The following is a 16,458-nucleotide window of genomic DNA, read 5'->3' as shown; positions in this document are numbered from 1 at the left end:
GCAATACCAAGAGTTGGATAGTTGCACAGCTGAAAATATGTGGCCCTTTACAAACCTCTGACCTAATTTCCTGCTATTTTCTTTTTTTAAAAAGATTTATTTATTTATTTGTTTGTTTGTTTATTTATTTATTTATTTATTTGTACAAGAACTGGGGTACAGGCCAGATGCATGGGGGGTGGTGATAGGATTCACCAGAGACAGAGCGGGGAGCAGAACAGGCAGATGGATGAAGGGGAGCAGCGGGCGAGACAGGAGAAGTCTGCAGCGCCATGTGGGACTCTCGCCAGCCGGCTGGGATCGAACTGGCTGCCGACAGCTTCACAGCGTGGCGCTCAACTGCCTGCACCACCAGGGGAGGCCCTCCTGCTATTTTCTCTGCTGGGTTTTTTTTTTCTCTGGATTGGCTACATCTTACTATACCCAAATCGAATCCAGGGCCCATGGGTGTGAATTTGAGGTCATATTTAAAGGCAAACTTCAGGTCTGTGAGAAAAATCCCCAAACTTTAGAGATGGACAGAAGGCAAGGGAAAGCCAATATGATTTGGAAGAAAAATAATGTGATCAGGATTGAGAATTCTGAGTTTTTCCATCAATGCTGGCCATGAAGGCCACCTACCACTCTGTCCCATTCTGTGCCTTCTTTTCCCTGTTGTTAATGTTAAATAATAACAATCTTTGCATGGGCGGATACCCAGGTAGAGGAGGAATTCCCATAATGACATCATTTGGTTTGATTAAAAAATAAATGAGTGAAGTTCTCCTAGGGAAGTTTGGAGCTGGGATAATCATCCTAACCCACAGGCTAGCTGCTAGGAAACCTTGTAAACAATGAAACTAAAGTGGTTTAACAATGCCCTGGATATTCATGACCACATCATGCCCTTGTAAAGAGCCCGATCTGTCACCCCAATGGCCCCAATTGCCTCTGCCTTTTCCCTGGGCATGACTCCAACAGGGCTCCTCTAAGAAGTTGCTATGGTCCCAGCTTCTTTTCTGGCTCCCTAAGGTAGTGGGTCCCTGGGAAACACAATGCACACAGAATTGTTACAGGCAGCTTGCATGACACCCCAAGAGTTTACCTAGTTAATATTTACTAGGTGCTTCCCATGGGCAGGCAGGATAGGAAGTGCTTAACAAGAATCATTTCATTTAACCATCAAAACTGCTCTGTAAAGTAGTATCTATTATTCCCACTCTATAGATAAGGAAAGTGAGTTTAGAGATGAAGTAATTTGTCCAAGGTCACTAGCAATTCTAGCAAGTGGTAGAACTGGGATTTAAATTGGTCTCTCTGATAGCAAAGTCCTTGCTATGCACTGTCTCACTAAAGTTTAATATCACAAAACTTATATTCTTCATTGGCTCCTCGACTCCCTCTGCTCAGGACAACCCAGACTGCTTTGCAATGCTTGATCTTCGCTGCCCAATCCAGCTCTTCACTTTTCAAGTGTCTCAGGGACTCCACTGTGATAACCTATCACCCAGTTCTCTCTGTGCCTTTGTAATCTTCATCAAGTGAAGGGTTTCTGCTGCATTAGCTAAAGATGCACATTACACCACATTATCGAAAAAATTGGAGAAAGTAGCCAATCCTTATACCACCATACCAAGAGTTTTACAGCAGAATGAAGTCTGAAATCAGACATAGTAGCTTTGAATCCTGGCTCCATCTTTGTGAGCTTGAGCCTGTGATTTACTTTCTCTATGTCTCAGTGTTCATACCTGAAAAGTGGGAGAATTAATATCTATTTCACAAAGCTGCTAAGGGAATGGACTGATATTATATATGGAAATGATCCCATACATTGCCTGGGATACAGTGAATGAAATGATAGCTTCATTAGTAGGACCATTACCAGTTCTTAATATTGATTTAAGCCCCATGGAGATTATAGACTCCTGCTTTCAAAAGGACCTTCAGGGATTTTTGACAGTAAGCACTTAAAAGTAAATTGTTGGCCTCTATATCAAGTAAGTCAAACTGCTGGATGGGATATTACATCAAGTTGTTAAAAGACATTAGTATCCTTGTGGAAGTTTGGCCTCTTAGCTATGTTCCTTACTGTCTGGATAAATGGGGGGTATCTTGAGGCCTGTATGAGCTTCAGGATAGAGAACAGAATGGCAAAGAGGATCTAAAGAATTGCAGAGTAGAAAAGAAGGTAGACACTCCACCTGACTCTGAGTTCTGCCAATGGCCATTCCCAAATGTTAAGTATTAACAATATGATTAAATGTTCCTTGAAAGCAGAATCTTGTCTTATTAATTTCCAATCTCCTTAGTAGTTCAAAAAAAGGTACCCAAAGCCTGACAGATAATTGTTAAATGAAAGAATCAATATCTAAATGAACGAATGAGTCAATGATGCTTTCAATCAATGATAGGTCAATAATGCTTTTAAAAGGCTTTTTTGGTTGCTAAAAATTCACTGCAAAAGTGTAAAAGTATGTATATGAAGAAGTCTAAGTTTACTGTTATACATGGCTCTCAATTTTAGAATTGGAAGGCTCCAACTGCCCTCTTCCCTTCCCTGCCAATAAACCCGCCGCCAGCTGTGAGGTGGTGTGGCTGCAGCCAAGGTTAGCAGGTGGGTTTAGCCGAGCTGAACAGAATCTAAGCTTGTGGGGCTAGCTGCTGGCACACTCACAGGAAGAAAGCTGTCTTCCACCTGGGGGTGGGTCCTAGTGCCCAAAGAGTTAGCGTTAGAAGCAATAATAAGGGAAATGTATCTGATGAATCTCAACAGATAAAAGTCAGCAAACAACAAAAGCTGATGGGAGGACATGCAGGAAGCTCACTGTGGGTCAGGACATAAGCTGAGTGCCTCTTAGAGTCTAGAGTTTAGACCAAGTCAACTTTCTTAATTCAAACCCGGACTCTCCAACCTAAGAGATACTGACTTTAGGTTAGTTACTTAACTGGTCCTCAGTCCCCTCACCTTAAAATGAGATAATAACAATCCCAACTTCATGGTGTTGTGAGGAGAATATAAGTTGTTATTACACACTGTAAGCCCTAACACATGCTAAGTACAAATAAGATGGTGACAATGATGACGATAATAATGATGATGAACTCTGTCCATCCTTCCACATCTCTACAAGTAATAATAAGCTCGTTGTATTGAGCAAATAAATCATGGACTCATGACTAATAAGCCTCTGCTAAGGAAGTAGTTCAGAGCTCAGTGTCATTTTCTTTGCCATATATACCAACCTCCTCAGAACTGCAGCCAACAGATGAAGGTTACGGTGACATCCACCTATGGGATAATGTATTAGGAAAAGTTTTGAACAAGTAGAAACTATGGTAACCAGCTAGGCCCATCTGCTTCTCTCCCTAAGGAATTAGAATAGGGGTGGGGGTGGGGAATCAGGGAACCTGGCAACTATAAGAACAAAGTCAGAAATGTAAAGCAGAGAGAAATCAGAAGGGGTCACAAGTGAAGTGACTTGGTCAGTCAATGGAAAGAACAAACATAAAAGCAACAAAGTGGGGGAGAGACTGACAGAGCAGTTTGTGGAAAGGAGCTAGTTCATGGCCACAGGAGCAAAAGAGGCAGATGTGCAAGGGGGGATCCTATGCTGCTGAGGTGGGGGGCTGTCTGACAAGATAACTTGGAAGCTGCACCACCTTCTAGTTCCAGGTTTGAGGAAATTCTAATTCTGGGATTTCATTTCTAATGAGAAGGTTCCTGTCTTCCTTATTTCCACATGAACTTCTATAGTAAAACTCCACTACAGAGAAGTGCTGAGTGGATTCCCATGTAGTCATGTATTCATTTCACAGATGAGGTGATGAAGCTTCCAGAAGGGTCAACAAATTGCTAACATGCTACAACCAGAATTGAAACTCACCTTTCAACTCTAATCCCAGTGTATCTTTCTGCTATACCCCAACTCCCATCTACAGAAACATGGGGAGAGCAGCAAACAAGATAGGATAGCTGAGCAACTGAAGCCATGAGCAGACTCAGATGTGAGTGCATTTACCATATCCTGGCAAGAGATGTACAGAGAAACCACCATGCCAGGTGGGCTAGGTTTGCAAGCCAAGCTATCACTGGATACTTAGAGTAGCCTCCAAGGGACCTTGGCATCTCCAGTCTTTTACCCACCAGTCTGTGAGAGACAACCCATGAGCAAAGAGCTTTTGATATTAGGGATCTTGCTGATTATTTTAGGAATGTGTCCCCCAGCCCAAAATTAACCTACTGGAAGGCAGAGTATACAAGGGTGGTTCTGGCCAGTGGTCAGTCCAACCCCATGATGGATGGCATGAATTACTTGCAAAATTCCTTGACTGAGTCAGGACCTGTCTCTGTGCACCTTTCATATGTCTATACTCTTCCATGTGTTTCTTAATGAACCAAAGGATTGGCTTTGATATACTAGGGCATCTTTAGGTAAACTAAACAAACAACATCAATTGACCAGAAAGATGCAGTGTGGCCCTGAGTAATGAATTGCTAATGAAATTCTGTAACGGATTTGCTGAAGGCAAAAGGTGTGGAAGAAAAAGCATCTAGCCCTCTCTCCTGTTTCCACAGACACTTAATAAGTACTTGACAGTCTTGGTGCCACATAGCAATGACTATGTCTGGAGCTTTCCTTCCCTACTCTGGAAGCAGTAGTGCTCTAGGAGTGAAGACAGCTGCAAGCAAAGTGTGAACTGAACTTGAGAAAGGACACTGAGGTAAGAAGTAAGTAAGAGCAAGGATGGGGGGCCTCCCTGGTGGCGCAGGGGGTTGAGCGCAGCACTGTGAAGCTGTCCGCAGCCTCTGCAGTGCGGGTTCAATCCCCACCGGCTGCGGAGAAACCCACATGGCGCAGCAGACCTCTCCTGTCTCGCCCGCTGCACCCCTCAGCAGTGTATTTCAGTCAGTCTGCCTATTCTGTTCCCCGCTCTATCTCTGGTGAATCTTCTGACCCTCCTGCATGTCTGGCCTGTACCCGGTTCTTGTATAAAAAAAAAAAAAAAAAAAAAAAAAAGAGCAAGGATGGGTTCTTAGGCACAAAGGTATCTGCAGTCCTGGACACATGATCCTGGAGGCCCCCTAGGGATATCCATGGTTTTGGATCTGCTTGGCCCTAAGTGTTACTTCCCCAGAAAGACAACGGCTTAAACTATCCATTTTGTCTCCTGGACTCTAAGGCTTTACAATAGGTTCTTGTCTCTGAACCTTGTTCTTGATATTGTTTCTCCCAAAAGAAAACTCAGTGTCAGCAGGCTCCTGTGGGCCTCCTGATAGGCTAAGGTCCTAATGGCAGCTGGCAAGCAAGGGCCACAACACAGGGGCCTGCTGGCACTAGCTGAAAGGCACCAACCCACCAGGGCTAGGGGTCCGAGCAGTGCCCAGGCTTGAATCATGGGAGCCAGTCACAAAATCATTAGGGGATGACCAAAAGGTCAAAGATGATTTTTTTCATAATTGCAAATTGTACCTAAAATGGCTTAACTACAAAAGATATTCTCTACCAGTGGGAGTTATTACCACAAAATATCTGTATCAAACCAAAGCATTTTCGAAAGCCTACTTGCTGTGAAAAATGTACTTCAACCTATGTGCTTATAGGAAGCCTATTAACACTGCCGTCGCTCATTACAAACATAACACACATAAAAATTCTATTATACATCATTAAATTCTTTTACAGACTTTAAGAAGAAAATGTAGATCATATGGTAAATTAACTGAAGTATGAGGAAATTTAAATCTATAGAGTGCCTGAATATCTGTTGGAAAGGTATATTAAAACCTGATCTTTCATGGCATAAACAATTTTGCTCATAAATGAAGAATTCCTTGACTTCTGGTTTAAACTCACACATCAATTTTCATTTGATGATTTTGCTTTTCACTGGGACCAGAGTTTGCAAAAGTGTATCCTTGTGTACTTTTTTAGTTCTAAATGTCAATTATCTTGCACAATTTGAAATAAATCTCTTCAGCCAAGTTTGAATCATGCAGGAGGTTAAAATACATCATTTGACCCTCAAAGAAATAATATAAGCTTTCAGGAGGGAAATCCAATTATTATACGCAAAGGAAAAAATAGTACCTCCTTGGAAAAAATAATTCAAAAATTTTAGGATGTGATTGAAAAATAAAAAAGGCAAAAGGTTTTTCAAAGTTTTAAATTGCCAACTTCCCAGCTGAGGTATTGGTTTTCTGCAAGCCCACGGTTTTGCTGATGGTGTATTTATAGTGGGTGCATTGTAAGAAAAGACTTACAAATTCTCATTCATACAATGTCATAGGGGTACAAAAAAGGGTTTCCTTTTCTTTTCATTCTCTTGTGACTTATATTTTGTGTTTTAAACAAAACAGAGTAAATGCAAAATATAAAAATAAACAATGGTCCCTGCATTGAGACAATATGGATGAGAAAAGTGTAAATACAAAATGAAAGAAATGTAAACTTGATGGTTTTCATAAAACCATTAAATTCCCTCTGCACATATTGGACATATTTAGGATTATCAGCTAAGCTTTTAAATATACATTTTCTTAACGAGAGAGAAAAGGTTGGGTGTATTCATGCTTTGTTAATAATCTTAACTTTTCCCTTTTTCAAATTATGCTGTTTGGATCCAAACTGAAAACTGCATCAATATTGATCATTATAGTTAATGAAAAATAGCTCTGCTATTGTTATTTCCTAACTAACAGGGTTTGGATAATAAGATTTCATTTTAGTGATTTTGCTCCCCAGAACCATTACTAGTCAAAGCATTTTGCTGTCTTCTGACATAGATGTTATTCCAGTTACTTCGAATGGCTACCTACTTTACCCGCAAAGGATATAACAAAAGTGCATCAAATATGCTTTAGATCTTGGGTAGGTATTTGGTAGAAGTAGACAGTATTCCACTTTGGACACCGAGGTTACCATTTGCTATTCAAAGACTCTTTTCTCAGCCCTATAGTTTAAATAAAGTGGCTTGTTTATATGCAGGTAATCTATCAAGCCAGTTTATTATGGGGATACGGATTGAGAAAGACACACAAGGGTTAAGGCTTACATTCTACGATTTGATGGAAAATCTACCAATCCCTGAGTCTAAGAAGCCACCAGAGACTCCAGGAACCACAGCTTCAAACACAATACCCTCAGGCTAGATTCTAAGCTGAGGGCAGACACAGAACTTCAGACTTTGAAACTGTTTCTAGATTAGAATATTAAGGCTAAGAGAGGCAGTGTGAAGGTGTGCAGTGTGGAATGGGAATGGAAGATGGTGAGAAGGGAAACTGGGCTGCAGCAGACGCCACTGACCACACCATCTTTGACAAGGGTGGGAGGGAGTACCTACATCTTCAGTTCACCAGGGATCCCTGTTCTCCTGCAGAGGTCAACGACCTTCATAAATTTTTCATGGAGTTGTGGGTCTATCCACATCTGAGGGGCCAAATCAGAAACAAGCACACAACTTGCCCACTTTCAACTTTTGCTCATGTTCTTTTAACCTCTGCCTCCACCTCTTTAGTTGAAAATAAAATGGAATAAATTAAAATTTAGCGGAATGAATAATCTCTTCCATTCTGTTTGGAAAATAGAATGTCATTAGTGACTGGCCATTAGTGACCGGTAGCATATGAAGGAAAGATCTCGGAAACAGGCTGAAGGCTGAATCTTGTTCTCTCTCCATTTCAGAGTCCACTGCTCATCGATCCCTGCCCGGGAGTCTAAAAAGAAAGCATTAGTAGCATAGGGTTTCTAAAAAGGGTTGTTGTTTTTAAGGGCACAGCTTATTTCTTCAAATCCTTTGGCATCCTTGATCAGATATGTCTATCTTCACTGGCACCTACCCCCGCAAACACATGTGTGCACCTGTGTGTGCATGTACACACACACACACAAACACACTTCTCTAGAGGTCTTATTGGAGCATCTCAGTCTGAGAATAGACAGTGGGGTTCTCACTAAACTACGATGTACCAACTAAGACAAGCTATAGGATGTCTTTGCGTGGATCCTCACACTACTTCCCTGGTCCTCCCTAAACGCACTTTCTACCTGATGCATTGCCTATCTCAATAGCTTGTATTCAGGGTCTTTTTTTCAGATGCATTTGTACTTAATAGTAATCTTTAGGGATGTCTATATGCTTTTCTTTACCTTAAACATTTCTTTGGTGTGACAAAAGCAGTTTCTTTGAGATGACTTGGAACCAAAAGAAATAAACCTGAACAAAAGCACGAGTAGGGTTCCCACAATGATGGGCAGATGTGTACAGCAGGGGGAAGTCCACCATTGTGCCTTCTTTTCAATCAGACCACATTATAAAGGTGAAGACAATGTGGCCTCTACCTCTGTTGTCCCAACCAATGCTAGGGCTGATTCAATGGATCTGCCTGATCTTAGTCTCTGGAAACTACAATTCTGAGAGAGGAAACACTGATCTTTGATTACAGAAGCGCAAGTACTACAACTCTCATGTTTTATAAACCTCAATTAATTTGTAAATGTGAAATGTAGCCATCTCATTTACCTGCCTGCTCTCTGGCCTTACCTGGTATTGAGATTTACCATTCGCGCTCTTCAAGGACTCTTCTCCACCATCTAGTATAAATCAAGTAACTTGTGGGCCTCCCTGGTGGCACAGCGGTTGAGCGCTGGGTTGTGAAGCTGCCCGCAGCCTCTGCAGCGCTGGTTCGATCCCCGGCTACCGGAGGAGGGTCCCGCATGGCGCGCAGACCTCTCCTGCCGCCCGCTGCTCCCCTCAGCAGTGTACCTCGGTCCTTCTTCCTGTTCTGCTCCCCACTCTGGCTCTGGTGAATTCTCTCACCCTCCCGCGCTTCTGACTGTACCCAGTGCTTGTATAAATAAATAAATAAATCTTTAAAAAAAATAAAGTTAGAACAAGGAAAGTATTATTTTTAAAAAAATAAATAAATAAATCAAGTAACTTGTTTTTATGTAGATAATCTATCAAGTCAACCTTTCATGTGGATGCTGGTTGAGGAGGAAATGGAAGTGGAAGGCTTACATTCAAGATTTTATCTGAGAATTTATGGGGGGGATTTTCCATATCAAACACACACACACACACACACACACACAGAGCTCTGTTTTCTCCAAGCTGATTCACAAAAGTTAAAGGCATGTAGTGACAGTACTGGAATAAGAGATGAATTTAAGTTTAGAATAATACGCAGGATGGTTCTCTACTGAGCTTCTTGACAGTGAAACAGCCCACATCTCCGAACATGTGATCCCTGGATAATCAACCTGTATTCAGACTACCCTAGGTTTATAGGTATATAGGTTTTGCCAGGGCAACACCAAAATCATACAATCAATACAATACATAAAATATCAAATAGGAAATTCATTCTTTTTCTACATAGAATTACTAAACATTGACTATGTGAATTCATTATTCTAGGTGCTGAGGATATATTAGCGAAAAAAACAACATGAAATAAACCCTGCACCTACCACTGTGGTGTTTACTTTCTAGTGAAATTCTAAAGCACAAGTTCTTAGAATTTTAGGAAGAATTTTCTAATTTCTGGGGGGAGGGGTCTCAAATTTCTGAACTTCTGAGCCATGCTAGAAATGGGGGTAAGTATCTGTGGATGTGCCTTTTGAGCAAGCCAAGGGGATGACTATATCCCTTCAGAGAGAAAAGAGAAGGGGGGCTGGTAGCAGTTTGGTAATTCAGACATTCAGCAAATATTAACAGACAACTATTATATTCTGATCTAGGTGGATGATGCCTTTAAGACAATCCACTAACCCCATCTGACACTGTCCCTGACCTGTGAAATAAATATGTCCAGGCATGTTCCTAAAGAGGACAACTGGGTAGTGGTGCTGTAGAAATAATTGCCACTTTTCCTTACACTGTTTCTCATAAGTGGGAAATTTATTTGTTAACATGATTGACATTCACCATGGAGTTGGATCTTATAGAGCTCATGTCTAAGGCACCAGAAAATATAAGATGTGGCCTGGGAGGCTAAGATGTACAGTTCTCACCATGACTGAGATGTGGAGAATCCTCAGCTCTTCTTCTGCTGACTCATGTTGGGGCTCTTCAGTTGGATCTTGTCCAGGGAGGCTCGGGGCACCATCTTGATGATGAATGTGAAAAAGCAGAGTGCCATTCTCCAACCACTGCTGCCTCCAGCGTACCAGAGGGATGTCCTCCGTGTTCCCTGAGATCTCTGGGAGACAAAATCCAAAGATACAGGTCAGAATTCTGGCTGGACCAGTACAAGTCTTCTTTTCATCTCCTTCTTAAATACTGATATGGATTAGCTAGCGTAGAAGATGACAAGGAGTTCCAAGAATGGTTTAGATCTTGCTGACCACTGCTCTAAATCCCAAGGAGGGGAGGAGACCCTGAGAGGAAGCGCGTTTATGCCCTTAGGGCTTTGTACCATAATCTAGTGAGTCAGTTTCTCACCCATTGAGAAAAACACTGAGGTGAAAATTCAAGTTCTTCTCCATATTTTTGTGATCAATAACATCTTTTACCTAGCACAGTATAAATACTCTGATAGCCCCAAGAGGTATAGGCTTGTTTGGCTCTTGTAAATACAAGCTTGTTTGGCTCTTGTAAATTTAAAGGTGTGAGTTCCCTAGCAATTACTCCTAGAAACACCAGTGAATCTACCAAGGAGAGAGTTGGTAATTACTGTGGAGAGAACTGGCAATGATGGAACAGTCCTGGGAGATTACTAGAGAACCATTGGGGCTGACAAGTTACTTCTAAAACCACAATCACTTGCTGCATAGACCACTGGGCATGTTTGACACTTGCTGTAGCAGGTAATGTTTTAATCCCCTTTAATTTTTCTCTTCTTTTGGAAAAGCAGAGTTGGGAGGGTGGTGAAGAAGTGAACCTTTATCACTCACCTGTTCTCGGGGTCCTGGTTCCAGGCACCAGACTATCGTTCACAAGATTATTACAAAACACCAAAACCTATAAGGCATGCACGCCAGTGCTAAATTAGTACTGCAGAAGTCCCGGGTTCCATATCCCTCTCACAATACCCCTAAGTAATATCACATTAACGTTTTGAGACATCCCATAGCAGACAGCCCTAATGAACTAGACTTTGCTGAACTTCATTTGGCCCCCAAATCATTTTCTCTTTAGCAACTATCACCACCCTAGGGAACTAGTACTCCACTGGATACATTTTAGCAGAGCAAAGCTTTATAGATCTCCATTTTTTTAACAAAGGCATGGATTCTTCTTCCCAAATTTATCATCTTTGACCAAAAAAATAATACCACAGACATAAGAAAAGATTTAATAAGACACATTTAGAATAGTTTTCTCATCAAGTAGCGCAACCATAAAGAGGAAAGCAATTTTAAGTATTTATGGAATTTATAAATATCTTTCACTATTTGTGGGAGGGCGTGCATGATGTTCTGCTTTATTTATTAACTTATAGATGTATTCATTAATCTATTTACTAGACATATACTCATCAGGCATGTATTATGCACCAGGCACTGTTCTAGGCACTAAGATACTCACCTAGATGAAACCCCCAACAATTTCTCCAAAGCAACCCACTGAGAGTGATGGTAGCAAGTGTTACATAGTTTTGTGAGAACATAGAGGGAAAAAGTAATCTTGCTACATGTCTTTAGCATTGACATGATTCCCTGTCTCATCCTACCATCCTACCATCTCAGGCAAGAGTAAAATTGGGATGAGGGAATAGCAAAGACAAGGTGGAGAGTCCCCTTCATCCTCAACCCTCTCACTGGAAGAGTCCAGGCTCTGTTGGGTTATAAACTGTCCACACGCCGGGAAGTGACTGAGACAAGCATACAGGAAGCTGCAGTTGGAAGAGGGTAGAGGAATGGACGACTCCTGTATCCTGCTCCTGATTTTCCATAGGCACAACAACTCCATTTGTTAAGTGAGGCCATGACACCAGCTTCCTGAGTTCACCTTTCCTCTAAGGAGGCTCTCTAGTTTTCTAGGTGAAGAGAAGCCCTGGGGCTCGCCTCTCGATGGTACCTTTTTACACCAGCAGCCACCACATGACACTTCCTGTGAGCCCTCCAATCACTCCGTAGCTGCACTGACCCTTTCTCATCACTCATCCAGGCTTTGGATGAAAGCATTAAAAGTCTCCTCCCTGGAAACACACCTTCCTGCTCCAAGTCCCTTTCCTACCACTGCAGGAAACTCCATCTCCTCCCCACCACAGACATAAAATTCAGGAGCAGTAAAGGCCCTTAATAGAACAACTAAAGGCATAATTAAATCAAACAGAGCCACACCTGTTCATCCTCCTGCCAGCACCTGCTCTCATCCAGCCCAGGGTTTCTTCCACACACCCCCATGTCACTTTAGCCCCTCTTGTTATTCTTCAGAGGAACTTGCATATCTCATACCTCTATCATACTTAAAAAAGGAAATTTTATTTCCTAAGAGATCCTTATCACATCGATCAGGTTCATTACCTTTGTTTAACTGTAGAAGCAGCCAAGCAAATACTCAGGCCTAGGTCACCCCAGTCTGACAACAGGAACTAAGACAGCTGCATGTCTATCAGTTACCTCTCACCCCCAACACCCACAGGACCCCTTGACCTTTGGACACATAGAGAGAGGAAGCATTCGTGTGGAAAGGCCAAGTGGTCTTTTAGTTTTTATGCTGCACCATTTAAACTTTTTTGCCCAAGGTTTTAGTATGCTGCAGCTTCTTTTAAAATCAAGATATAATTCACATACCATAAAATCCACCCTTTCAAAGCACAGAATTCAATGGCTTTTAGAATATTCACAAGTTGTGCAACCATTACCACTCTAATTCCAGAACACCTTCGTCATTCAAAAAGGAAACTCTACACCCATTAGCAGTACAACTCTTTGAAAAGGAAGGTGTTTTGCTCCCAATTTCTAGATTGAACCAAGGAAAGAACAGGTGCAGTGGGGTTATAGAAAAAATGCTCCCTGGGAGGTGAGCTGAAGGGCTGTGGCTCCGATCCTCTAACCTTCTCTATGGGATTCTGGACGGTGATATTCTGATTCTGTCTAGACCGGATTTATCATAGAAGACAAAGGATGAAGGAAGGAGGACACCAAGCCTGCCAGTGAGGGTGCCTAGCACATTTTAGATACAAGATAAGTATAGAATGATAGCTCCTTTCTTGTTTCACACCCCCATCTCTACACCCCACCCCACCCCACCCCTAACTCCCCAGGCAGGATCTGACATGGGACAGTGAAAATATTAAACCAGAAACTTTTTTACTTATGTTACGTCTGGCCTGGGCCAACCAATGAATAAAACCACACAGGGCACAGTAAATGTCTTGTGAATTTCATCACCCATGGAGCTGAGATCAGGGCTGGGAATATCGATGTAATCATGTCTGTCAAGATGTCAGCAGAATATCTCAAGAGGAGGAAATGCTCAGAAATTGCTTTACCAATGCAAGCCTGCCCTGAGACTCCCAAAGAGCGAATACAGGAGGTGATAAAATAGTTACTCTACAACCAGGTCTCCCCTGGGCTGCAGGCCAGGCTCAGCCAGAATCTTTGCCACAATGTACTGAACACAAGAGCCAACAGCTGCCTTGATAGTCATCTCAAGGTAACACCTATGGTGTGAGCCCCACAGCCATCACCACACTAGGGCTGACAGAGCCAAGAAGGCAAGGCTGGCTGGCTTTTAGCTGGTTATCCTTTCCCTCCACAAACCTCACTCACATCTCTCAACACCTCCCAAAATTCTGGAACTTTCTGGAATACAAAACCACCAAGGTGCCATTTGTTCTTATATATAACAAATATTTTTGGAGAACATTATTTTTGCCACATTCTGCAAATTGTGCTGCATGCTCCCTATTCTCAAGCCTTCGATTTAGTACGAAGCTGAAAACATGAACATAAGAGAGTGCTCTGAACAGCAGAGCAGTGCTGAGTGACAGGGTGGAACTTTGGTGGGCATACATGCAGGGGAAGGGATAAAATGGAAGAAATGCTGGAAGGCAATTCCAGATGAAGAGAACAGTGTGTACAAATGAACAGTAGGATCATACATGTTTGCAGAACCGAGGGGGTTCCTCTGTGGGTGGGATGGAGGGAATGAAGGGGAGTCATGAAGGACTGAGGCTGAAAATGCCGGGTAGTATCCACGGTGAAAGTTGTGAATGCCTGTTGGAGGAGTTCAGAGACAATGGAAAGTCACCCACAATTTTACTAAGCAAAGGAACAAATGGGGCCACATTTAGAAAGATCAAGAAGACCCGGGGGAAGTGGCAAATAGACTAGACCCAACACTTCACTGGGATTCTGATCTTGTATTTGGTAGTGTTCAAAATTCTGAACTGGAAATCAGTCTGGAGGAACCTTGAATGCGTTAGCTGCTTTGACTTCTCATATTTGTGTATGGAAGAGTTATACAGATGAATTTCAAGATCCTGTGGTAAATGGCATTCTATAATTCTAAGTCCCAAAGGAAGATGATCATTTCAATGTCCTCCAAAATATTAAATCTCCTTTCCCTGAGAACAGGGTGGACACATTTGAATGATTTGATCAAAGCCTTGAAGGTCCAGGTCCACCTTCAGACTGGACTGCAGGCTGGGGAGAAAGGTGCTCATGCATGCTGACACAGATAGGTGGTTTCTAAGAGGGAAACCTTGGAGTTTAGGCAGAGAAAGTCATGCTAGGGGATAATCTGTATGGAGAAAGGCAAAGAGAAGGAGAGTGAGATGAAATCACTTTTAAATTAGCCTTAGTCATTGTTCTAATGTTAGCTTGTGTGCTGTGAGCTTGCAGCACTGTCTTTCTGTGGGGTTAGCTTAGGACACCCAAAACAGGCTACCAAAATGACTTTTCTAGGCATTACAACGTACTCACACCATCCAAATGCCCTTTCCTTCCAGGGTATCCCCACATGCTGAAAGTCCCTGAACTGAGCTGATACAACACATCAAGATCAGAATTTCCCTAAAGGGTAACTTTGATGAGGACCAGATCCATGACACCCTCTAGCAAACATTTCACAATTTAAAGTCAAATGTGAATATGAACCAGGGAAATTCTCAAAGCTACTTCAATTCACTGAATAACTTAAGAGTGGCCTAGAGCAGTCCTGGTTCTGGCATCACTCCTCATGAGGCTGAGTTTCAAGCTGAATTTAGCTGAGTAGTAAGGAGGCTGCTTGGGGTGTGAGGTAAAACCAGGAGGAATCACTCACTTGTCAATTCTCAGCCTCATGCTGAGGCCACCTGATGAACTGCCCCTGCAGTCTTTCATGATTGAGGGGGACTTTCCCCAGTGGCCATTACTGACTATTAGGAGACCTTGCTTAGATCAGGATCTTTGAACCTGCTGTTAATCCTAGAAGCCTTTCCTCTAAACCTAATCTAATATGGCTTCTGAGGGAGTTCTCCAGGTCAGAAAAAAACAAAAAAACAAAAAACTGGATCAATTGGAAGACAAATAAAATGTACCACCACAAAATTGCCTGCTGTCAGGGGGTGAGGGAGGAGTTTGTCTATGGGTTATTAGTTTTGCTTGATTGTTTTTCAGTTCTACTAAATATGCTAATATGAATGGTCTTTTTATTAATGAAAGAATTCTAAAGGAAAGGGAACATCTCTAAAAATAGAATCTAGCTACCCCTCCATCCTATGCTGTCTCAGCTGCCATTCTAAGTTTCCTTATGTGATGAAGATTAAGCTCAGAACTTTAATAGTGATAAGTCAACTGTCCAAATCTAGGAATAACAAATGGGTCTCATCCATCAGATAGTGACTATCCTTAAGGTTACCCAAGGGAGGCCTGTTACAGAATTACCCCATTTTTATCTGTTCTGTTTTATTCCTCCCCCGACCCCATTTCGGAGTCTGAAAGATATTGATGGTAAGTCTCGTTTCCCACATGGTTTCATTATGGTTTTCTGACCGAAACCATTAACAGTGGCATTAACTTCCAACACCTTTGTAAAAAAATAACCCACTTAAGTCAGGGGTTAATAACAGTAGAGGATCACTAATTATCCTGCAAATCTTTACCCTGGTATCAAATGCGACCCGAGTCTTTAATGTCTCTGGAACAGCAGCCTCTAAAGACCCCAACTTGTTCCAGAAACATAATGACAGCAGCACATTAGCGTCCCAACCATCTGTGAAGAAAGATGAGGGACAGATGAGAAGCACAAAGGAGAAGGATGCAGAGAGAAAGGACAAAGTCAACAGAAGTGAGGAAAGAGAAATGGTGACTTGGCTGAGTCGAAGGGGCCTCTACACCTTTAGCCACAGGGACCATCTGGTATGGAGCTCAGCTGTGATGCAATCTCACAACCAGAGTGATGGTCACATAAAGCAAGGCGTCCTGCTGGGCCTGGGTTGAGTCAGCACAGATGCTGGGAACACCAATGGCTGGCCTGAACTTTGTGTCTACACAGACCTGGCTAAGTGAATATCAAAATGGGAGACAACAGGGCCAGGAAATTCTT

General features: G+C 42.3%; 1 protein-coding gene across 2 annotated transcripts in view; it reads right to left on the bottom strand.

The window, feature by feature from the left end:
• ASTN1 (astrotactin 1) overlaps positions 1–16,458 on the bottom strand; it is a gene marked incomplete at its 3' end in the record, with an annotated part of 311,956 nt that overhangs the window by 198,733 nt on the left and 96,765 nt on the right. For both annotated transcript variants that reach the window (XM_084251292.1, XM_084251293.1), the window contains exon 2: positions 9,993–10,180. In XM_084251292.1, the coding sequence (XP_084107418.1) occupies positions 9,993–10,180 (188 nt within the window). The remainder of the gene's footprint in view (positions 1–9,992; positions 10,181–16,458) is intronic.

Source organism: Talpa europaea, assembly GCF_964194135.1.
Source record: "Talpa europaea genome assembly, chromosome: 12".
NCBI classification, from domain to species: Eukaryota; Metazoa; Chordata; class Mammalia; order Eulipotyphla; family Talpidae; genus Talpa; species Talpa europaea.
This window is presented reverse-complemented; position numbering and strand designations above follow the sequence as displayed.